Here is a 25,062-nt window from a genome sequence, read left to right as displayed (position 1 = left end):
ATGTACACTGGAATGTACATTAACTAAGAACATGTTAGATTACACCAATATTGATAAACTAGCATCATAGCCCGATAATAAATCACAAAGCTACTTTTACTTATGGTCGAAAAAACTGATGTTACAAAAATGCCAACTTTGAACTCGTATATTTCTAACAGAATTACATATAAAAGATTGATAATAGTGGGAAAATATGCTCTGATAATTCATAAATGAAGTACACTGCACAGATTTTTCAAATATGCACAAAAATTTTTTCACTTTTGGCCACGATTTCGGGCAAATTCGCCACTGTGCGGCGTGGCGTGCGAATACTTTTGCGTCCTACTGTAAGGTACATTCGACAAACATTCCTGTCGAATAAATTGGCAGCTGCCATGCCGGTGTGAAACCGGTGTCAAACAAACTCCTCGTATCCGTGAATCTTCGTCGATCTAAAAATCTTGATCAGGTCTTCGTTTCATCCTCGGATAGATACATCAATTCTCGCAAACAAGATAAACTTTCTCGGAACGATTTTCTAGCTAGTACAACGATTAAATTAAGACATGTGTTTCTTGGAATGGATATAGCCATTTAGCAGAAAGATATCCTGCGAGAAATAGGTTAATTGTCTTTAAAGGATGCTTCGTTTCCCGCAGCGAGAGCAGTCATTACGTTCGTTTGGATGGCTAAATAAATTGGGTGCCGCAGTGGTATCTCGTTTGTCAGTTTATTCGTCCATTATTCGCACTCCTTTTACGTTTTCAACGAAAACGGATATCGTACAGCTTCCCGTTAACATTTCTACCGTGCCGATCACGAAATCCTAAATGGACGAAGGAATTCTTGCACGGTCGACCCTTGCTCCTTTCCCATCAACGTTTCGATCCATTTTCATTTCGCTCAAAGAGATCGTAAAGCACAGTTACACGGGCCTAAGAGTCTTCTACCAACTCCGTCGAATGTTTTGTTCTTTTTCATAAGGATCGCTGCAAATTTCGAGCATCACGCGATACCTTAATTTTATAACGATTTCATTCGTTGCTTTTCATCGGAATTGAGGGTTTTGGGTGGGCCGATTAGGCCCACCTTCGGCTGGGTAAATAATAATTACGTATGTAATTCGCACGCGTACTTGCTCGACGTGCTCGTAAATCTTTCGAATGAAAAAAGGAATTGAAGCAGCGAGTTACGACTTCATTCAGCGCTGCTTTCATACTCGCTGCACCCGAACAATTTCCTCTGCATCTCTCACGAAAGTATTCGAAAGTCAGTGGCAGAAACTTTAACCTAAAAATCGTGAAAGTTTTCTCGCGAAAGAACGACAATGACTGGTAACGAGATCCACGTTACCGGATCAATTTTCCTTTTTTTCTTTTTTCTTATCATTTTAGATTCGACTAAAAATCGATACGGTTCTCGGTCGATCGTATCCATTACAGTCGATCACAAGTGGGTGGATCGGCGATGGAAAGCGAATCGAAATACCGAATCGGTAAGAAGTTTTTGCCGATATCCTCGTTCGTTAGCGAAGTTTCCTCTCGGAAGAAAAGAAAAAGGAACAAGACTGGTAATTATGATCCTAATCGAGTGTGACCAAACGAATACGGGAATCTTTACGAACCATCGAGCTAGATTAAACTTTCTTTCTCCACGATAATTTTCGCTTCAATCAATTTTAAAATGGGAGTGTTCCGAGGCATCCTTCATTTTTCATAATAAAAATCTTACGTTCGTTTAATCCTCGTCTCAGAAACGAGGAATCTTCTTTCTTCGTCGAATGTCCGATTCTGGAGAGGATCGTTTCTTACAGCTGCAGTCAGATCGATCCAGTCCTTGACTCACTATCCGATCGATGGAATCGTTTCTTTCTCGGCGATGATTCGCACGACCGTTCTTTATTCCCATAAACGATACCATTTTCTGTCATTCCCTGGAAACGTCGATCGAACATGTAGGTCAATCCTTGATATACGTATAAACGTCTAGAACGATATCATGGTCTTCTATTTGCTCGACAATTAGAAACACCGATTTGCTACTTTCTCCTTATATTAATTTCATGCCCGTGAAATTCTGATACTGACCGTATAATGACGAAAACAAGAGGAAACAAAAGGAGAATTCCATCGGTTCGATATCGATCCGATTCGCGACGATCGAGAACAGTGAAAGCACCGGTGATCGATCGATGCTCGTGGATAAAAGAAATGAATTTCTCTGATACGGTAATCGTATAAACACGACCTACAAGTGTTTCATTTAACAGCTTCGAATCGTTTTCCTAGATCCATAATTAAGTCATAAGAATTTACTGGCTTTTCCATCGTAAAGGCAGCTCCTGTTCCGTTTAGTATGATCGCGGGATAAAGACACACGCGGTCGAGTGCAAGCACCGTTTTACAGTTAGACGTGTAAGCAGAAAAGTTGGCTCTTCTTTCAGCAGCCTCTCTTCAACGCCCCATAGATTACAAAGAGATTATAAGCACGGGGCGAACGTGACGCGTATTCGGAATGCTCTCGATTTTATCTGATTGCAAGCGTAACAGAAACTTTGTTCGGGGAGAGGAGAGGAAAGAAACGAGATGTACGATAGACGATAAGAAATTAATCAAATCTACGAACAGGGTCGTAGGGCCTGTTCCTCTGGGCCTAGGGCCCCCATAAGACGATTTTGCGTCTAAGAAAGCAAGTAGAGTAATGTTTATTTGAATATTAATCGATGTAAATGCAAATCTAAATTAGTTATACAAACTTTAATGTTAATTTTATAAATTTTATTTGCGGTACTTTTTTTATGCGAAGGGGCCCTTTTTCGGAGCTCACCACAGACCCCCGAAATCTCAGGGCCAGCCCTGGGCTTAGGCAGACTAGGCGGCCGCCTAGGACCCCCAAAGGTCCAGGGGCCCCATAAGACGATTTTGCGTCTAAGAAAGCAAGAAGAGTAATGTTTATTTGAATATTAATCGATGTAAATGCAAATCTAAATAGTTATACAAACTTTAATGTTAATTTTATAAATTTTATTTGAGGTACTTTTTTTATGTGAAGCGCACCTCGGACCTCCAAAATCTCAGGGCCTCCAAAATACACTCATCGTCAGTCGGATTAAAGGAAATTCACTGGACACTGTGTACTTAATCGAACGATTTAGGAGAAACGCCACACTTTCGAGAGAAAAGCAAAGCGTTCGTTTAAACGCAAATCGTCTAACATCAGTAGTTGTTCGTTTATAGCATAATTACTATCCAGTGAGAGGAGGATTATATCTGCGCGTAAAATCTTCGCCTTGGCTATTACTCGAACCAGTTAAAGTGTTATTCTGATTAATGGGAACGATGGTAAAAATAGTTCACGATGAGCTCGATTATATACAAATTAATACCTCGCTCGAACACGCTCCTCGTCTCACGCGTTTCTAACCGTTTTCATAACCCGACTGATGAGCGATTATTGTGTATCAATGCAACAGTCTAATTATCATTTATAATTAGTTATGAATATTCCTAAGCGTTTCTAATCTATTTCGAGCAACACATTCGACTCTTACTTTTCACTGATAAACGAATTGTTTCCTGGTGCCAAACGTGTTTTCACACACATTTGACCTAATTACTTGTTAATTGATGAAATGATTAGCTTAACAACTGTGCTCGTTGATCATCGAAAGTTCGAAAGGTGGAAATAAAAAGTACGTTTAACGAGGGTCCATGAGTTCCTTTTTTTCGTCGGTGGTTCTTCGTTCCCGTTAAGTCGAATGCATGGTTCGCGTTAATGCTCGTTGCGTTAATTGCTCAGACGGTTGGCTAGTTCTCACGGGGCCAGATTTATAAGAATCACTTTTATCGTGCGCCGCTATTGTTGCCGAAAAGCAACGTCTCTTCTCTGCATCGCGAATCCGCGTTTTTAATTAATCTTTGACTAAGGGAAAAGAGAGGAAAGTACATAAACGGTGATTCGAGATACGGAAAGTACCGTTTCTTATATAGGAACAATATTATCAGTATGTTTCTTAAGAAAGGAAAATCGTTCTAAAGACTCATATTACTCAACCGACTAATTAATGCGTTTCGTTAAGATGAAATCGTTGCATTTGAATAATTGGTTCCGCAGAAACTTTCTCACAAGTTGCCTAGTGCAAAACACTTGCGAATCTTTTTTGTTTCAACCTTCAAAAAAAGAATGGTACTTTTTATCAAAGTCTTCTGTTAAGGGGAGATTCTCATGTAACAAGTTCAAAAAATCAAAAGTATAATATTTTAAAAACAAGGTCCTAAAATTTCCAAAGAACGACGATATTTTATTTATTTACTGATATGCAGAATAACTCAACAAATGTGTATTACTCGATACAGGGATAAATTGTAAATTTTAAAGATAATTTTGAGATTTAGAAAAATTATTAGGTATAATCCTAACGTTCCTTGTTACCTATCTCATTGGATAAACAGATCCCTTCCCTCAGATTCATTAATTTGTATTAATTACATTAATTTTAATAATTCTAATAAAATTCCTATAACGATGAAATAAGCTTATGAATATATCTTTCTATCCAAAAACATAAATTTTGTAATTTTTAATTTTTAATTTTTAATTTCTAGCCATAGAAACCTACTTAAGGTAGTACTTTCTGTACTCTTTTGAGGTCTTTGTCACACCCTGGTAAAATGCAAAGGGTGCCCACTCGTGTATACTAAATTAAATTAAATAAAATTTTATATTGTTAATACTTTTCTAAAAAATAAAAAATATACAAAAATCATTTAATTTTAGTACCGTTACACTACAATCCCCCTCGATACGCTACATAATAAAAAAAAAATATCCAGTTAATCATGGATACGCTTTTCATTTCAGCATGGTGCATGTACGGTACACACATGACGAGAGCCGCTTCCTGCAGAGGTAAAATTTTGTAAGAACTTAATTATGGAATCTCGTCTCGTCTCGTCTTGTTTCGTGTCGTACGAGAGCCACGGTAAAACACGAGAAGAAGACAGGGGTGGGAAGAGAGAGGAAATCGTGCAGCGGGACCTCGCACAGGTGGCATACACCGCGACTTCTGTCCAGGTTAGAGCCAGCGAGCAGCGGCTACCTGTCGGCGAGAAGGAACGTGATTAACAAACGTGATCGATCCTCGCGATGCCCGAGATAATTCGAGTGGGCAGCGTTTCGCACGCACCATCAATATTTATAACGCGTGGTGGTCGGTGCTCCTGTTTCTTCGACGCGTGGAATCTACGGTAGCCGCGCGTGCACCCACGGCACCATGCTCTCTCGCGTGCAAAAGCCATCATTTTTTTTAAGCTTTACAGCTAGAAATTGCTGGCGCAAGCCAGGCGAGAGGGAAACGAGTTGCTTTAATGTAATCACGCCTTTCCTACCGTCTGCTCTAAAATCGACAAATTGCTCGGCAAATTATCTCTCCGTTCGCGGAGATGCTAACTTTCATTTACCTACATGCGAGACTTTACTTTGATCATACCGATTCGCTAATGATCTCTAATGTTACACTCCGAGTTACGCTACACTGTTATACATTATTCTATTATTTAACTATGGTATCTTGTAATTTTTTATGTGCATTTAAGAATTTCAGTTACAGTAGAAAGGGTATAGCCGGATAAGGTGGTCAAAAGTGCCCCCAAATCAAATTCGACTTATCAAGAAAAAACAGTCTGTGCCAAGTTTCAACCTTGTATCTCATCTGGGGGGGGTAGTAATGGGTAAAAGTGTAAAATACACGTTTTACAACTCGGTTTTTAATTTTTCAAACCATGGCGCACTAGATTAAAAATTCTCAAAAAAATTGAGAATAATAGTATCAATAATATACACCTATAAAAAAAATATGAACCCAGATCCGCAACTCTTTCCATACAAAATCGTCATTTTTTCGAATTGTTGGGGGTTTTTGAATTTTTACAGCTCGGGTTTTCAATCTAAAAATCTGCAAAGCTGCTATAATATGTGCCTCATGAACAGAAATATCTCTGATTTTTTTCAGAATTTTCCATGCATAAATATGGGAGAAATTGACCAAAACGTGTGTTTTACATTTTTCTCCATTACTATCCCCCCAGATGAGATTCAGGGCTGAAACTTGTCACATATTGTTTTCTCTTGATAAGCTATCGAATGATTCATCGCAAGTCGAATTTGGTTTCGGGTCACTTTTGACCATCATATCCGGCTATACCCTTTCTGGTTAACTGTAAAGAGGTTGATTTGTTCATCGCGTAATCGCAGCGTGTATTCGTGTCGCGAAAAGTTCAGGCAGATTCATCGGAGCTGATACAGATAGAACTGCATTCCTTTTTCAGGAGGGTATCAATTTTTCAAATTATATTTCTACATTTACGTGGAACATACGGAAGGCGGTCGTTTGCAAGGAACGTAACGCGAGTTTTTCGACGGTATCCCCGATACCGCGCGGCATTTTATCGAGTCACGTTTCCTTGAAGATGTTGCGATTCAAAAAAAAAAAAAAACAAATTCTCCTATCTATCCGACGATCAGCATTTCTTTCTCCGTAACCTTTCACGAATTACGGTTTCCGAGTTCACACGAACGCTCAGAGTCCTAATTGTTCCGAAGCGGAAGAACCGCGTGTTTTTCTTTTTTCGTTTCAGATATAAAACTCCCACGTGTAAAGTCCGCGTTAAAGGACGAAGGAAATTAAACGTCGCCACTCGTCTAATTAACATTGTAGGCGTTGATGCTTTCTTATTTACCGTAAACACTGATTCTAATGTTTCCCTCTTGCTACAGGGTACGCGCTCGTTCATCCGTGAACAGCAATTTATCGATGCTATCGGTACGTTTGCTTATCGTTTTCTACGTCGAGGGGAAAAATCGTGGGGGGTAGTTGTGTTTTCGTTCGAAACATCCGAACACTTCCGCCTGACGTGCTCTTCCTTTTGATCTAGCGATCGCAAACTGCATAGAGATCTCGATAAGTTTAATGTACACATCAAGCAACCGAGGCTAATCGTAAACACCGCCTTCTAGATCTTAATTGATTCCACCGAATGGACGAGTTGATATGTAAATTCGAGTTTTGTAGCAGGAACGTAAGAAAAGCACCCCTGGATATTCTTTCTTTCTCTTATTTGTCGAAAAGAGACGAAATTCTTGAACCCGGTCGGAAGATAAATCGGTACTACACCCGTTACATAAAGTACACGCGATGTTATTAATTAGCTTTCAGAGCATCCAGATAATCACGCAGCTCGCACTGTAATTTCGGGGCTGCGATTTTACGACATCCGAAATGATCGCCGAAGACGGATAAATAATTTGTTACGAAGTTTATAACGCGATCGTTACGTACTCCGAATTCAGACGATCGTTTATCATAATTAAATACTCCTGCGAAATCAATCACGATTGTTACAATGTCAATTAAGTCTGAAGGATTGTAATTAAAGGCGATGATCGTTTGCTGACAAAAGCCAGGCAGAATTTACATAAAATTGAAATCATTGAATTTCAATAAGAAAACTGTAGAATTGAATGCCTTCGAGAAAACACTTGGTAATAGTTACAAGAAGAAAGAATGATGGTAAAATGGCTCAATTATTTTCTACACCGAGTCTCGAAAATAGGTAAAAGTTTCCCTTTTCTTTTGAAAAAGTAGCAAGCGAAGAAATCGCGTTTAGAGACGCGACCGGACCGATTTACCAGCTATTCATCATCATCATCATCATCATCATTACCAGAAGGTGGTTTTTAGGTTGATCAGAAGCAGGAACCTCTGCTCGCCACCCTCGTGAAAGTTTAACGAACCATGGCATTCGCGTTTTGTCGAAATCTCGGACAAATCTGACGAATTATTTTTCTAATCAAACCCTGTTGCTACAAACGTGCGGAGTAAAAATCCAAACTATGTTGCGTAATTTAACCCGTTATGTGTCCCAAAAATGGGACACATTTTCAAATTTTTTCTTTTAATAACTACAACTTCTACATAAAATACAGCCGTTAAAATTCACGTGCTCCAGGGAAGATGTGCAGCTTGTGGAAAAACAACAAGAATATGCGCAAGATGTAATGTTCCGTTGCACGGCAAATGTTTTGAATATTTCCATACTTCATAAATATTTTTTTGGGGGTATACTTCCGAAAGGCCCCCCCACCCTAGGACAACCAAACTTCGGATTTATAGTAATTGAGAGACAAGAAATCGAATGAGACAATTTTCAGAACTGGCAAATAAACCGTTCTCGAGATATACAGGGTATTCTAAAAGTGTGGGACCCCCCTAACCTAACCTAACCCTAACCCTAAACCTAACCTAAAGTTAGGTTAAGGTTAGGGTTAGGTTAGGTTTGTCATTTTCCGTGGAAATGCGTTCTTATCGAGATAATAGGGAGGTCCCACACTTTTAGAATACCCTGTATATCTCGAGAACGGTTTATTTACCAGTTCTAAAAATGGTCTCATTCTATTTCTCGTCCCTCAATTACTATAAATCCGCAGTTTGGTTGTCCTAGGGTGGGGGTGCCTTTCGGAAGTTTCCCCCAAAAATAGTTCCAGTTGGTTAGTATGAATATCATTATACAGCTAATTTAATTTTTTTTGGTATTTTTGAATTGCGGCGAGTAATGGGTTAAGCTCTTGATGAACATGAACGTCGTTTATCAACAATCGAAAGCCGCGATATGCATCGATATTTTCGTACCTAGAAAGCGTTACCACTGAACATTGTTCCATTTCGCTGCAATTATTTCACGTACTCCCGTAAATAGCCGTTTCACGCAACCACATATCCATCCCGAGACGGCACACATGTTTCTTGCTACTGCGAAATGCCATCAGATTGCACGGTGTATAAACTGTGCTAGATTATCCGCGAGGCTACGGAGAAAGTAAGTACGCAAGTAATTCACGGATCAAAGGATAGCGCGTGCCGATCGATCGGCTGGCAAAAAGAGCAGATCGTTCGGTGTTGCATCTAATCACCGATAGCAGCGTTAAAAGGGAAGGTGTTTTGCGGCGGCTGAGAATTATTTATTCGATATAGAATTGTATACATCTAACACCGTTGCAATCAAGCGTTTCAAGCAGGACAGATTGAACGAACGGTCAAGACCAACCGTGAACTTTGCGAGAGGAATTCTTTAGGCGGACAGGAGAAGAATGGTATGGCTTGTGTTTTGCGAGGCAGAGCAACGAAAAAGCAGGCAGAGATGAAAAAAAAAACCAAAAAATGACCGATTGAAGGCTGTCCAGCGAGTAGATCGAACGGATCAGTCAGCCGCGTCTCGAGGCTGATTGTTCGGCAAAAACTAGTAGATTGTGCGTGCGGGAGTCTTTTAGCCACGCTCCGAGGGGATCTAGCGATTCGACGTGACATGAACGAGAAGGAAAAGTCAGCAGAAGGAAAAGTGTCAGCAGAAGGAGCAAGAGTGAACCGTCGAAAGATCGACGAACCGACGAAAGAACGAATGTACGAAAGTGTGTCGTCTGTTCTGGCACGTATTTCCTTTTCTATGTTCAGAGGGGGGCTGAGCTGTGTCGGGCCCCGACACGCCGAAGAACTTGAGCAGAGCTCGCCTACCGTTGGCCCCATAGTGGGGGCAGCGACATAAGTACGAGACGGCCTTAAGAAAAGCCTTCATTCTGATAGCAGATCGCGATTCATGGAGTCGGTGAATTCGTGAAACTCCGCGATCGTGTGACGAAAGCATCGAAGAGGAGAAATACGAGGAGGCCATCGAGGAGGATCGGAAAATTCGTTCGATGGACCGATAGAGAGAAAAGCGCGGACCGCGTAGGTGATCGTTCTATCCGGTGCAACGGGTGCTGGTTCCGTCAGAATAAAGGCGACATCCAAAGGACATCTTGACATCGTGGTTCGAAGATACACCATCAGGTGGGTAGTGAAACCTTACTCGACTGTAATTGACCCCGGTGTGATCGTGTAAATACGTATTAAGGACCATGAGAGTTTACGTAAGCCGAAGGTCGACGATGATTCCTCCGCGAGAAGAACCTCTTTGAATTTACACCTTGAAATCCTAGAGTACCCTCCAATGCTTCTATTCTAACCGTTTAATTGTATCTAATTACCAGGCAAATATAAATTTAGAATATCTAATTACAGGATATTTAAAAAAGGATTAGAGATGATTAATCAGCTGAAGGTTACAATCGGTCGTTATATTCCGAACTTGTTGAACCCCGTATAATCGCAGGAATTAATGAAGAAAAATTAGTAATACGTGTATTGCGGAGGCGCATTACACGAATCGAGCAGTATTATTTATCTCTACCGTTATGCTTATTCCTGATACAATGAATTCCCATCTAATTTTCAATGATTAAAAGAATCTGTTGCATTGGCATCCAGGCATGTTTCGCAATTTCGGATCTTAAACAATGTAAACGGCTCGCACGTTATTCACGGAACGCACCGTTTAATCGGATTCAAAGATGGTGCTGAAATAATACTCGGGGATGCGCTGTTTTTTTACCACGATCCTTATCCGTTTCGTTTAAAGTCTCCCCGATTATCGGAAGTTGATGCGCCGCGGCGTTCGCACAACTCGATTCGCTATACCGTTGCACACTTCAGAGGACATTATCTGAAAACTGTAATTCCCAGAGACTTCGATGGCGACTTCCTTGTTGCCGCGATGTTCCGCGCTTATCCTGGTAGCCGGTACCCGAGTTCGACTACAAGAAGAAGAACAAGGGTGTAGCTTTCGAGTACCTTCAGCCTCGTTTCCTTTACACGAGCTTCGTCGAACGATCTTTGTTTATTTTCGAAAAACCAGGTTGTCGCATTAAACACCGGACTATGATGATCCAATAGAAACTACACGACGTAGGATGAGAAAGGAGGAACGTTTAGGTTAAACTTGAATTCCAAGGACGTAAAATTATTACCCTTTAATAGTTATGACACGTAGAATCGAAAAATATAGGTCGTAGCTTTAGGAAATTAGCGGTTCAAAAGTTATAGGGTATTTTACACGTTGCTTTGACGCCATGTTGCTTCCATCTATCATTTGATTGGCCCGCATAGACGAGCATTCAGGGTGTACCAAAGCTGAGAACCTACAATATCAATCATAGTGTCCGTTCGTCTAATATATTTTGTAATTTCAAATAAATTATTGAAATAAATATTCTAAAGGTTTTATCAGATGATTATGTTTTTTAATAAAATTATTTAATAATAATTAGATTTATATTTGTTGCGGTTAAACTTGGACTCCAAGGTCAATGCTTTTTCACTAGACGAACGGACACTATGATTGATATGTAGGCACATATCAGTATCAAAGAGGGCCCTTGGAAAAAAATTAGTCAACGGCCTTAGCCACTTAGGCCACACCGGTACCCGTAAGATCACCGAAGTCAAGCTTAAGTGAGCACGGTTTCGCCAAAAGATGGGTTACCGTGTTGCTGTTGGCAACAAAAATAAGCGGATAGCGAATATGAATAAAAATGAATAAAGCGAAAATGTAAATGAATGGAAAAATAAGAGTATAAAAAGAAGTAAAAGAAATAACAAATGGAAAAAACTTAACTAATGGATGATTTGATATAATTGTACTAGACTATGCGCGGATTAGAGAAGAATTTTAAAAGGCCTGTGATTTTCGTTGAGTAATATAGAGGGAGTAACTCCCCTTACTGAACGCCATCTTGGGCTACGCCTAAGTAAAAAGTCTATTTGTAATGTAATGTAATGAAAGAAATTATTTCAACAATATTATGATTTCACGAAAGCGTGAATCTAAAAATACGTGTGAAACAAATTGAAATGAAACATTCGATTTATCCCGCCAAAATAACCGCTGAATGCTCATCTATGCGGGCCAATCAAATGATAGATAGAAGCAACATGGCGGCGTCAAAGTAACGTGTAAAATACCCTAAAAACGCGAAACTTTACAAACCCCCATAACTTTTGAACCGCTAATTTCCTAAAGCTACGACCTATATTTTTCGATTCCTCGGGTCGAAAACTATTAACTTATAAATAAAGAATGTAATCATTTATTAGTCCTTGAAGTCCAAGTTCAGCCAACGTTTGGCTGCTTGAAATAATTACAGACAGGAACAATGAGAAATAAGGAAAGGTCGAAAGGCTTGTCCCCGAAACACGGTGAACCCTTTTCCTTCGGGCATGATTCTACACGTAGACGTGGAATTTCGTGGACGATTTCGAAACAAAGATAAAGCTGGAGTAACAGTTTTAAAATCGTGTACGATCCGGTAAGGCGAGCCGCTTCGCGTGTTCGCCTAACTGTTCGGAAGGCAAGTAACCGCGTTAGAGGATAATAAAATGATATTCAAATGTTAGCCTGCTACGAGGGCTGTTACTTCGGTCCGTATAATCTCGATTGTCACGAACGCAAGCAGATTCGCGCATATTGTCTCGTTTCACGGGCAAGGAGGAGTATACGCTACGGCACCAACCCTGCTCTGCTCGTTTTGCACTACTTATGCGTCACGGAAAATGCTTTCCACTCTAACATTAATGACGTCGTTGTCTAAAGTTATCGGCCGAGTCAGCGAAACCAGTTCGATACGCAGCTTGAAACGAATTCGATTGACAAATGTCTGACAACGTTAATGGAACAAGATTACAGACGGTGAAACGAGGAAGCTTTCCATAACTAACACCGGCAAATTACCGAGTTGCAACAAGTATGCGAATTGCATTAAACGTCGATCGAATGAAAATACGGACGCAGCGATTTTATTACTAATCTGCAGGTATCACTTTGAAACGAGAGCTGTATTTTAAAAGGGAAACCAGTAATCAGCATAGATTCACCTTAATGTTGCACGAGTTACATTTTCATTCATAATTGTAATCAATTTATTGCTTCCTGATAAATCGTTGAATTACTTTGTAACGTTCTATAATTGACACCTTAATGATCGGCAGCTTCGTAGAATTTACTATTCCTTCTTTATTTAAACGGTTAGGCCACTCTAGAATTTTGAAAAAATCGAAATTTTTTTGTTGTGCTTAAAAGGTGCCTTTCTAATGTCTTAAAATGATATGACAAAAGATTATGGGTGAGAAAAATCTCTAAGTACTCTAAAGGTGTGCGAGTACTCGTAATTAACAAGCCGAGCTGAACTCGCTTCGATTGTTCGAGCCGAGTCGATCGCTTGAATTTACCGAGCTACTCGAAATCGACGAACTGTTTGATATAAAAGCAAGCTACTCGAAAAAATCGAACTACTCGAATATTCGAGCCCTTGTGAAACTTCGATTTACGAGGGCTCGAATATTCGAGTAGTTCGTCGATTTCGAGTAACTCGGCAAATTCAAGCGATCGACTCGGCTCGACCGACCGATCATTGTTCGACTCGAAATTCGAGTACTCGCACACCTCTAAAGTACTCGAATTTCGAATTCTGGCGCAGCCCTTCCCGGTCTGCTGCGCCTATTACTGAAGACTTTAACCGTATTTTTCTCGAAACCGCATTTTTCAAACTAGGCGGACTCATAAATCAAACAGATCATCACTAATCGATTCGAAAATTTAACAGTATATTTAAAACTAAATTCTCTACCGAACTACGTAGGATTTTTCTTTTGTTATAAATAATTTTCTGGCGATTTTATATTGAAATTTTACATTTTCTCTTAAAAAATACACCATTTTTGCAGAAATCAATATATCAAAAAAATCCTACGTAGTTCGGTAGCTGTTCTCATATATAATCGAAAATATTTTGGTTTTTTATCCTAAGTTAAAAATTGCAAGAGCTGGTCCGGCTGTTTAGCCCTACAAAAAATAGTCGTCATCGAAGAAATGCTGCAGAGACCATATTTTCACTTGAATCGCTATACAAAAATTAATTTTTAAAGTTTATCAGTTGTAAAATAAATTCGTAAATAAATTTGTAAAATATGCCTATTTTTTCTTGCGTCTAGAGTGGCCTAACCCACTCAAGCGAAATTCGTCACTTCCTCTCGAACGCGTCGAGCGGTCCGGAGTGTAAATATGGACTTCGGCAAATAACTTTCCCTCTCTTTACACTTCTCGTTCGATGGAGTTAACGAAACAGTGTCTTCACGAATTTCGAACACCGTGGAAACGAAGGTGACGCGATACGATTCTTGGAAACACGGTTCACCGGTAACTGAAATGCACGCGGTTGCACAAGTGCAGCGAATGCTCGTAACTGCATCGTCTGTCGATCCAGACGTGCCGATTATTATACAAGCGACCGGCGCTTATAATCTGTCCGATTGAAATGTAAGAGACTACCGTTCGGTTACCGCTTCCTTGGCCATCGTCCAGATTCTCTTTTCTCACCCCTTCTATTCATCGCTATGTTTCAGAATTTGGTCAAGCATCAAATGCAAACTTATTGCTCGCGCCAACTCTTTCCAAAGCTGCACGATAGAATAACGGTCTCGTTTACATCGAACCGGGCTTTCATTCGATCGCTAATTGAAAAGCCGTGTAAAGTTGCACTGTCTGGTGCCTTTCGTGGTTGGAATTAGAGAAGAACTATGAATTTTCTGACAAACGCGGGCAGAACGGTGGAAGATTCATAAAATCTCGTAGAAAATTAAGAAAAATCAAAGGAATAAAAATACCGAAGTCGTTAGAGGAAGGATAATAGTCGGTAATTGAGGGTGATTATTACTCGAGGTGTAATTGAAACGTAATAACCAGAAAAATATGCAATTATTTCGAAGAATAGAGGCGCGATCGCAGGAGGTCTATCGATACAATTCAGATCGTAGAGGACGATCACGATCTTTATCGTCACTAGTGATTGGTATTCAGATACTAGCAGAGGTTGAACGTTATTCGAGCAGCGAGTATGGCATGAGAAAAACGCGAAGAATTTGTTTGGTCGACTAGCTAATCGACACCTTGGGAGCATACAATATTTCTAGAGGTGTGCGAGTATTCGATTTATTCGAGTAGCTCGAATTTTGAGTCAAATAATGATCGGTCGGTGGAGCCGAGCCGAGCGCTTGAATTTGCCGAATTACTCGAGATCGACGAACTGTTTGAAACGAAATCGATCTACTCGAATATTCGAGGTGAAAATTCATGTTTTGAATTCTTGGAAAGATTTTTATATCGACCGTAATAAATTTTTTACGATATTTGAATAGATTTTGATCTATTTTGAATTCTTGGAAAGATTAAATCGAAGTTTTACGACAGCTCGAATATTCGAATAGCAATTCGGCAAATTGAAGCGGTCGGCTTGTAAATTACGAGTACTCGCACACCTCTAAATATTTCCAACGCTGTCGCGAGCCAACTATTTTCGTTAAAACTAGGCTTAAAGGATCGCGTCTATCCGTGTAACAATCTTTGCACGCTGCTTCAAACAATTAGGGAATCTTAATTAAAGAGCAAAGCATCGCTCGACAGAGACACTGATGCACTTGATGTATACGTTTCGTTCTTAACATTTGCTTCGCTCATCCGACTTCCGTTTCATTGTTTCCAGCAACGTACGCCGAATTTAAACCAAGTATTCTTCGATCTTTTTAATGAGATACCGTGTTGCTTTCGATGCGAAGCAAAAGCGGAACACGGATTTAGAAAATTCGACCCGATTGCTAAAAAATCGCTCCACTTTCCCCGTGCACTTCCAGAAGCGCCGAAAACTCGAAGGCGACCGTTTCTGTCCGACGAATATCCGTTTTTATGTAATGTGCAGACTCGACCGTTCGTGAGACGGTTGACAATAAATTGAAGACGATATTTCGCACGCTCTTAGCTTGACAACGCATCCGACCGGTTCGAGATTTCACTTCCTAGCGATTCTGAATACAAATCGCGCCGCCTCGTGTAAACGACCCGTCGAATACGGAAGGGAAGGAAATTAAGAAGGAAACGTTCCGTAATTTCTGAATTATCCGGTGCAACGCGTGGAAAATGAGCGAGGCTGTTAGAGAGAAGAAAAAACGCGTAGAACTACGAGATACGCGAAGCTCCTGTTTCGATGAATGAAAAAAAAAATAAACTTAGATGCGATTAATTGAAAGGAAAAAGCAACAAAATCTTGATCGAACGTAATTACACGGTCGACGAAATTTTTAATAATACACTCGGGTATTAATACGCGAAACTGTATCTGGGTTAATCACTGTCTGCGTAATACAATTTGCAAACATACCGTTGCCACTGGCGAACGATGGAAGATTTTAAAGAAGGAACAGCTCTAACGGTACGTACTGTAAGAAAAAAAAAGGGGGAGAAGCAAAAACGAACGAATTTAACGCGTTTGACAAAAAAGCATTCCTAATTGGATTTAATTCGCGTGGCTAATTGATAGCGAGATTAAAAGCACGGGCTCGTGCCACTGTTCAACTCAGCGACACAATTATTTCTTGTCAGAGCTGTTGAATCCTCCATGAAATCGGCTCTATCCTTTTCCGTCCTCTCGTTTCTATGAAAAGTTTTTAATTGATACGCGACCACCGTTCAGCTGATAAAGCCATTTAGAAATCCAGTCGGACCGCTAATCTATCAGATACCGCTCGCGTTTCTACGGCTTTCCTTTCAGCTACCTGATTTTCAACGGGATCTTTAATTGCACTTCTCAAATATAATCGGACCAGAGTGAAAAGTTACCGCTTTCACCTTGAATCATTAATTGAAACTAATCAAGTCGCACGCGATGAAAGCGGGATACCTCGAACAAGATTCTATTTTTCCTGTCGTTTTACGCGTCAAACTGGTATACCTTTCCGGAAATTAATTATCACGGGTTTCCAGCGTCTGTCAACGGGGGATTAAAAATAGATACCGTGTAATTTTGATTGATTTTCAGTTCGTTTACGGGTACCGTCAGGATCACTGACCCTGACACGTCGAATTCAAGTTACCATCGACGGATCAGTGATCTCGGAAAATGTTAATTAGTCGTCAGAAAGACGGTGTTGTCGGACAAAACAAGCGATTCAAATCGTGTAATTGATACCGAAGTCGGATCGATATTCATTTCTGATCCTCGTCATTCAGATTTTCGTTAACAACGAACCGATTGTACTTTGAAACGAGCCTGGTTCTTACAAAAATCGGTGGAAAAAAAGGTATCGCAATCCGCTAAGGTCTCGGAAGAGGTTAATTCGGTTTTCGCAACGCGTGATCGATACCTGACTCTTATTGTGTTTTCGAGCTACTGTATCACTATATATCGTCGAAATCTACGATCTTATTACAGTTAGAGGATATCAATTTTTCGAGCATGGATTCCTTACGGTATCCCCTTCGATACAAAAGGGATCTTGTTAAGGTTTTATGTGATTAAACAATTACGACAACGTGTAATTCTACGAAGAGTTACATTCACACGAATACACAGTTAAATTCAGTAGGAAGAGATTGAAGCGATCCATCCAACGGATGCAATTTTTTTTTTTTTTTTTTTTTCTTGTTGCAAACAGATTGATCGCGAGATGAACGGGGGTGGACTTTGGTAGAAACAATCGCGTACAGTTAGAAAATTAGAGTAAATCTGAGAAAATGCGAAATAGCAATTGCGCTTGGTAATGACAGGAAGGTGGCATTGTGTAAAGTTGGAACACCTTGACTCACATGATTGATATCTCGGTAGAAGCGGCTGCAAGCAATCCGGCCTTCGTTACTGCCGGTGCAATTATGAGAAAGTCTAGCGAACTCACTCGTTAGAAGAGCCACGTGCGACCTTCGATGACGCTCAAATTGGTGATACTTGAATTAGTGACTTGCTTTCGTGACTAACGCTCTTCGTTAGAGCGATCTCCCTAATACGTTCTTTCTATTTACCTTTTATACCTATCGTCTATTACTTCATTATTCTACAAGTTAGAAATGGTACGTTTCCTGTTTCAAACGTAGACAAAAGCTACGTCTTTTTTTCACGAGGCAAAAGAATCAAAGGATCACTTTCTACGTTTTGAAAGCGTTTGATAAACAACCTGATATTAACACTAGAACTACCAAAGGGGTCAAAATTATAGGTCTCAAGTTTCTTAAATTAAATTACGAATATTACGCTCATTTATTAATTAATTAATCAAGTTGAACACACCTGTTCTCCATTTTGAAGACAGCTAATTGTTTAGTCGACATTAATAATTAAAGTTAATTACTCCCTATATTCTAAAGTATGTCTCTGCAGATCTAAAGGTCCCGAGTTCAAATCTCGGTTCCCAATTTTTTTTTTTTAATTTCAAAAATTTATTTCTTTAAATTATTTTATTGATTATACCACACTTATTATAAAATTTAAATTATTTTTCTTATCCATTACGTAATGTTAATATCTTTTAAACAATTAGACGGAGAGTTCCCCTCATAATTATTACATATCCTTTATCTATTTATGTTTCTATCTTATTTTCAATCTAAAATTTTATGTACATCGAACGCCGGTAGTTGAAGTGTTAACAGCAAGAAACAAACACGTACCTCAAACATTTCATTTGCGCAGGTTTCTTGAGCTATCCTTTGATTGTTCATCAGCGTTACGAAAAGTACAAAAGAGAGTGCTTATTTAGATAGAATGATAACCAGTGTAGGGACACGGAGATGGGCCGTTTGCGAAGTATCAGGAGGATGATTTGCTACAACCTGCATTTGCATTTGCCGGTGCGATGAATGAATCAGACTATGAAAATTCTAGCCTGCCACGAGCCGATACGCGTTCCTCTGCGCGCACGAATATTTACGCTATACCGTACAATGGGCAGTAGCGTAAAATTGCCCAATTAGAGATGCATGAGCGAGCAAGGCGAGAAATGATGAACCAGATCGACGAATCTTTCTTACGTCCTGCTAGCCCGTGCCTTTGTATGTATAAAACGTTGAAATTAATTTTCGAAATCCAATATTTCAAGGAAACACGTCACGGTTGCGTTACAAAGGAAAGAAGAAGCAGCAACGCTGAGTTATCCACCGTGGTTGTTTATTAAAAAATTATTTACCGCAATTATCTACCGTTACGCGTCCAAGTTTAATTACCAAGCTAGCTTCGTAAATTGTGCGAAAATCCATACCGAGTGAAAATCGAACCGAAACAGGAAACAGTGACGATTTTATGGATTCCTTCGAAAACCCGTTAAAATATAAGCATCCTTGCCTCTTAATGACAGCGTGGATATAAAATTTCAAATTCACTCCAGTTTCCACGCTCCTTTCATTCGATGCTAATTAATGGCAAGTGTTAAAAATGACATAGATCGAGAATGATGATTTATGGAGAATGGAACTTTAACTTTGAAGAAAGTAGCAGTCAGTGGGCATCCTAAATCATCTTTGGAATGATGAATTAATTAGTCGGTAATGATTGAGAAAAAATCGGCCAGTCTAGTGTGCAAAGGCTAACTATTGCTTCTGTATAATTTGCACTCCTCTTAATGATGACGCATTTCATCCTTAATTCGTTAATGCTTTTGAATTTAGCCTCGGCCACCTCGTGATCCCCGTTTTTTTATGCCTCCAGAGAGGTGAGAACTAATTTGTCAGATTGGAATGGCGAGCAGAAGGATCAAAGACCTTTTCCAATAATATTCGAAAAAAATAAAAGAGGAGAGAGTTGAAACTTGACAGGTAATCAAATCACGTTAGCTTCGAAGGAAGAAGAAGGAGCGTTTGAATTTTGACAATAGCAAAAAGTTGAAACGAAATTCTAACATCTGACGAAGGTGAAATCTGTCCATTGAAATACGAGAAATCTCCCAAGACTCTCGATTCTTGTCTCGTTTCGTCCGCGTCGTTTCGTGTCGCGTGGTATTATGCCGTTCTTGACAAAGATACCCGTAAAAAGTAACATGGCATTTTATTTCGGCGAGCTAACGGTGAATCACAGGTAAAGTCTGGTCGCGATGAAAGAGGAGGAAGAAAATCGGAGCAGAAGCCTGGAAGAGGGATCGAGAGGATAACGAGGTGGCAGGCGTATAAGGCAGACTAAAACCCTGACACGGTCATTAATAAGCGACAAGTTTCATCGTGCAATTTAACTTATCATCGCTGTTGATCGATGAGAATCCTTCGTGTGCCCGAGATGCATCGCGAGAGATGATTAAGAATCGAGCCACGCCACTTGAACGTTCCTCAACAACCGGCAGAGCTCTTCTTTAACCTTCTTTTCCTGGGAAAAAAGGAGAAAAGAAAGAACGAAAATTTGCATCACGCTTGCAGAAGCTTGAAAACTGACAGTACCATTAAGGTATCCGGGTAGAGGAACAAAAAGAATCCTGATGTTGTTACATCTTCAACGAAGGGAATGAATTGAAATTTTATGCAAAATTTCCGAGCAAAGACAAGACCCTTCGAGTTCGGAGACACTTCAGTTGAAGAAGCTCATCTTCAAAGGCCGAGGGCGGATAAAATAAGACCAATCGTTGGTAACACAGGTTCCTGTAACCTGTCTGCGTGATCCTCCAACGAAAAGGTAGTCCATTTACTTTACTGACTGAGAGCATACCGAGGGAAAGGAAGCCCACGTTGATAATAACGAGGTATCGATATAATCATCGAGCGATATTTCATCGTAATGATGATGGATAATTAAATGCTTGAAATCGTGCCAAGTTACACGCCAATTATGCTAATTAAAATACGACGCCGATAATATCGCGGTATCCAATAACCGATCGTACCAACATACGATACGAAGGAAAAAGAAAAAAAAAGAAAATAAAGAAACAATTAAGATTCTACGATACAAATAACAAGATAGGTCAATTAATATCGGTGTAATTAAACATTTCTGCTGGCGATTTGTGCAACTTCACGGAGGAACGATCAACAATGTATCAGCCACCTAGGCAGGATGATATTTACACGTTTACCGGTTAATTGCGAGATTATTACCTACATGGAAAAGATGAACGTTTTTGTCGCTATCAGAGGCGGCAGTTACGAGTCCTGCTATTTAATCGTCTATCTAAAGGTACAAAAGAACGTCTCCATTAGGAGGGTGAAAGAAGGATAGGCGAATAAACAGGTCGGCCTAACGAGAAGGGCGTGGATGTTACGAAATATGTACGACTCCCTTTTCTACCAGCTTTTCTTTTCCTCCCTCGTGTTCGACCTTCTGGAAGGTCTTCGCGAAGAAGCTCGCGGTAGGAATGCGTGACTCGACGATTTTATAACCCGCATTCAATTACCATTCCTGGTGCTCTTGTTTCCTTGGTTTCGCGATGCTGTGGTTGCGTCCGCGAAAAGAAAAGTTGACGCTCGGAATGTACGCGCGCAACCCCGTCTAAATGCCGGCTACGAGCAGTACGTCCCCTGTTCCTTTCTTCTCCGTTCCTGTCGCCTGGCCTTTTTTTTCTCTCCTTTTCGCTTATACCGCGACGGGAACGTGATTTATTCGATGTCGGGTAAGGAGAATGGACCGGTGGTAAGCTGGCCGAGGGAAGGAAGAGACTCGATAGTGTTATTGCCCGAGGAAACGGGTTATCCTTAAGGACGTTACCAGCAGTCTCGATGGGTTGACAATTTGTTTTGGCTCGTTTGCCGATGATACGGACAACTCGGGACCATTTTCTACCGGGATGACGTTGTACTCGAGTAATTCCGTCGATGGTACCCTATCCGACCAAATGAAACGCTTATCAGCTTAACATCCTGTCGACGTTGCTTTATACCCGAGAGTGCCGCGCATGCTGGCCCTTTTCAGGAAAAACACGATGCAGGGGAAGAAGCCATTACTCGTCTTAACGCGCTCGCTGCGGATCGAGCAGCGTGAATAATAATATAAGAGGATATCAATATTAATAATATCGTTATCGAAGTCGAGAGTCACTACACGTTAAGCATTATTTCAAATAATCTTCAATTTCGACTGAAATGAAGATATTCGAGAGTAAGAAATAAATTTTTATCTCGAATACAAAGTTATTCGAATAATTGAAAATTTGGTAAATATGCAGATTAGGTCAAACCTCACCGATGACCTTGACCTTGACATGTGTTTGTCAAGGTCGCCATTCTGATTGACCTTCAGAAGGTTTTAGCTGGCGGTCATGAAGAAAAAAAGTTTGAAAAATATAGCAGTTATTTTCGGTACTAATAGACATAAATGATTGATATTTATGTGGAAATAGTACATGTATGATTGTTGGCATATTGAAAGAAAAGTTATTATTCAAAGCAGAGAATAGAGAGTATGTGCTTTCTAAGTTGAAGCGAGGTTCACACTATACAGGGTTGAAGGATTCGTGTTTATGTATAACGTAGTCTATGTATGACATTCCAAGTTTTTAATTTACATTGGTTGAAAGAAATCTTAACGATTTACTGCTTTAAATCATCTGTCTTTGTTCATACATGTACCATTTCCACATAAATATCAATCATTTATGTTTATTAGTACTGAAAATAACTTTTTTTCAGGAGGGTGACCTTGACAACATATGTCAAGATCAAAGTCATCGATGAGGATTAACCAAAAATTTAATCAATTATTTGAAAATAACAGAAGAAATGAAATATTTTTAAATTAAATATTATTCACTATTTTCAAATAATTTGGTTTTATTTAGAAAGAGTTATTTTCGTTTTAATCAAAATCTGTATCTGAAGATTATTTGAAACAATGCCCAACTCGTTATTTAACAATTGATTTTAATTACTAATTATTCTATGAACCAATCCCCTTTGAAATATATGTACCTAAATTTTTCGAAAAAACTAACTAAATCAACGTCATTTTTTTCCAGCTATCATGAGGACGTGTTTGGTTCTTCTGGTGTCGGTGATGGCATCCGCGAGTGCAGCGTCTCTCCGCGACACCCTGAACGTCCGATTGTTCCCAATCGAGGAGGACGAGGCGCTTCCACTTTCTACGGAAACCGAGATTGTCACTGTCAAGGACGCGACGAATGAACCGGCAAAAAAGCAATCAGAGAAGACCGACAGTGGAACGAACGACACGAAAGACTCGTCGTTTCTATCCTCGATTCAGAATCAAGATAATCGAGCGGAAAGCAGTAAGCGTCCGAGCCAAGGGAAAGATAAAGTGGCGAGGAAAAGTCGAAAGCATAAAGCCATTTTCGTTAACTATCCTGTCGTCCAGCAGCTTCGCTACGACCTGCCGTACGACATCGATTACACCGGCAACACTTTCGACACCGAAGAAACAACCATCCCCGACGCTGACAGCTACCAAGAGAGTAACATATTCTACATACGCCTGCCGCCTACACCGTACATGTTCGTTCCGGGCTTAGGCTACATTTCTCAACCTCCCAGTTACACCACCTCGAAGCTTCGGCCGCAGATCCCGTACGCGAGGCCAAGACCGAAACCGAAACCGAAACCGGCGCAACCCGTTAACCCGTTCATCAAGCTGCCCATAGATTTCGTGAGCAACGGGAAACCAACGTCGGTGTATCAATGGCAAAAGAAGCCCGGAAAGAAACCGACCGACAGCCCGATCACCAATCTCGACAGTTTATCAGCCGAGTTCGTCAACAACGGGAAACCGACGTCGATCTATCAATGGCAATCGAATCCGAAACCGACGAAAATATCCGACGATCTGGTGAACAACCTGGACAAAGGACCGTACGCGTTCAACGGTAAACCAACTAGCTACTTTCTACTGAAATCTGACGGAACATCCTCGCAAAGTCAGCCTCTTCGATTCCCTGATTACCAGCTAGATAATTCCTACTACTGAACGAGAGGATAAACCCTGGTTGCTACCGAAACCTGGACAAAACACGGCTTCCTCGAGTCGTAGAAATTGGCGACTCGATCGATGAATGACGGGGTTGAAGCGGCTCGTACGATATGCTAAATCTAAGGATGGAACGTTGTTTCTCGATGCGAAAGGATGAATGTTTTCAGATAACACTGGGATCCTCGCTGACTCCTGATGGACGGTGTGTTATTTATCGTCTCGATAAAGAAGTTGTAGCCGGTTGAACGGTGATTTACGCGTACCGCGGGTTGCATTACCATGTTAGAGTATAGGTTATTATTTCGATGATTACAGGGAATTCGTCGAAAGACGGGGACTGTTAAAGGGTAGCTATGCACCGATGAAAAAGTATCATTAAGGCGCGACCGATGATCCATTAATACGTACCATAGTTCGGCTCGAGTTGAAGGGCGATGGCTATTTTTTTTGCCAGACGATTTTCCAGTCAACTCGCAGCAACTCGACGCGTTGCCATGAGTGTATGCTGATTAATTGACACGTATGTTATTATGCTTGATTTCAATGAAACTTACCCCTCGGGAAGGACGTGTAATTGCTATTGTAACTGTATAGTTTCTGTTCATAGATTATCCTTATTTATACGTTGATTAATTAACTGTAGCTGTATTTATTTAGTTAATTAATCATTTACCCAGAGATGAATTACGAAAAGCGGCATGACGAGCAATAATTGCACGTTAATTTCGAGAAAATCGAACGTATATTTATTTGTAAATTCAAGTCATATTTATATATTTCCTTATCGTCGCGATTATATCTAAGAATCAATCTTTTTTACATCTTGTAAATACATGAGAAATTGAACCAGAGAATTTTTCTTTTATTTATATAGAAAAGATGAGCTGGTGTCTTTTTAAAATCCTTACCATACTTACGTTCCCGGCTGCGTCGACAAGAAAACGCGTTTCATATGTTTCCCCCCAACCTCTGGTTTAACACAAATATTGACTTGGGACGCGAGTCTGCTCGGGATTATATCCTGTCTGGTTACGGGAACACTCGAGGATCTATGCTACTTGCTCTCAAAGAGATTGAATTCAAAGATCACGATAATACACCGCCAGACATCCCGGAAATTCCGCCTCGGAATGGAATCTCCTCGATTTAAACTTCGATTGGGAAACTTATGAATAAGAATTCGAGCTAGCTCGAATTCAATTTGCTGGTGAAAAGAATCCTCGAAGAAATTATTCCTCTGTGTTAAATTATATTTTCCATCGTCGAGTCGTGGATAAATTTGTATGCCGCACAGGAAGCATGTAATTTACCACGTAATAGAAAGCTATTACCAATGATACCCATATGTTTCATTTTTTCTAATAATCAAATCATTTTTACTCTACAACACGGTACAGATTAATCCCTGTCAGGGGTGATAAATAAACTCGTTAGTCGACG

General features: G+C 40.2%; 1 protein-coding gene across 1 annotated transcript; it reads left to right on the top strand.

Moving 5' to 3' along the window:
* Positions 1 to 9,630: 9,630 nt before the first annotated feature.
* LOC114874375 lies at positions 9,631 to 24,483 on the top strand. The gene is made up of 2 exons (XM_029183578.2): positions 9,631 to 9,865; positions 22,658 to 24,483. The coding sequence occupies exon 2, from the start codon at positions 22,663 to 22,665 to the stop codon at positions 23,617 to 23,619; it is 957 nt and encodes a 318-aa protein (XP_029039411.2). The 5' UTR covers positions 9,631 to 9,865; positions 22,658 to 22,662; the 3' UTR covers positions 23,620 to 24,483.
* Positions 24,484 to 25,062: the final 579 nt, after the last annotated feature.

The sequence above is a fragment of the Osmia bicornis genome, chromosome 10, assembly GCF_907164935.1.
Source record: "Osmia bicornis bicornis chromosome 10, iOsmBic2.1, whole genome shotgun sequence".
NCBI lineage: Eukaryota > Metazoa > Arthropoda > Insecta > Hymenoptera > Megachilidae > Osmia > Osmia bicornis.
This window is presented reverse-complemented; position numbering and strand designations above follow the sequence as displayed.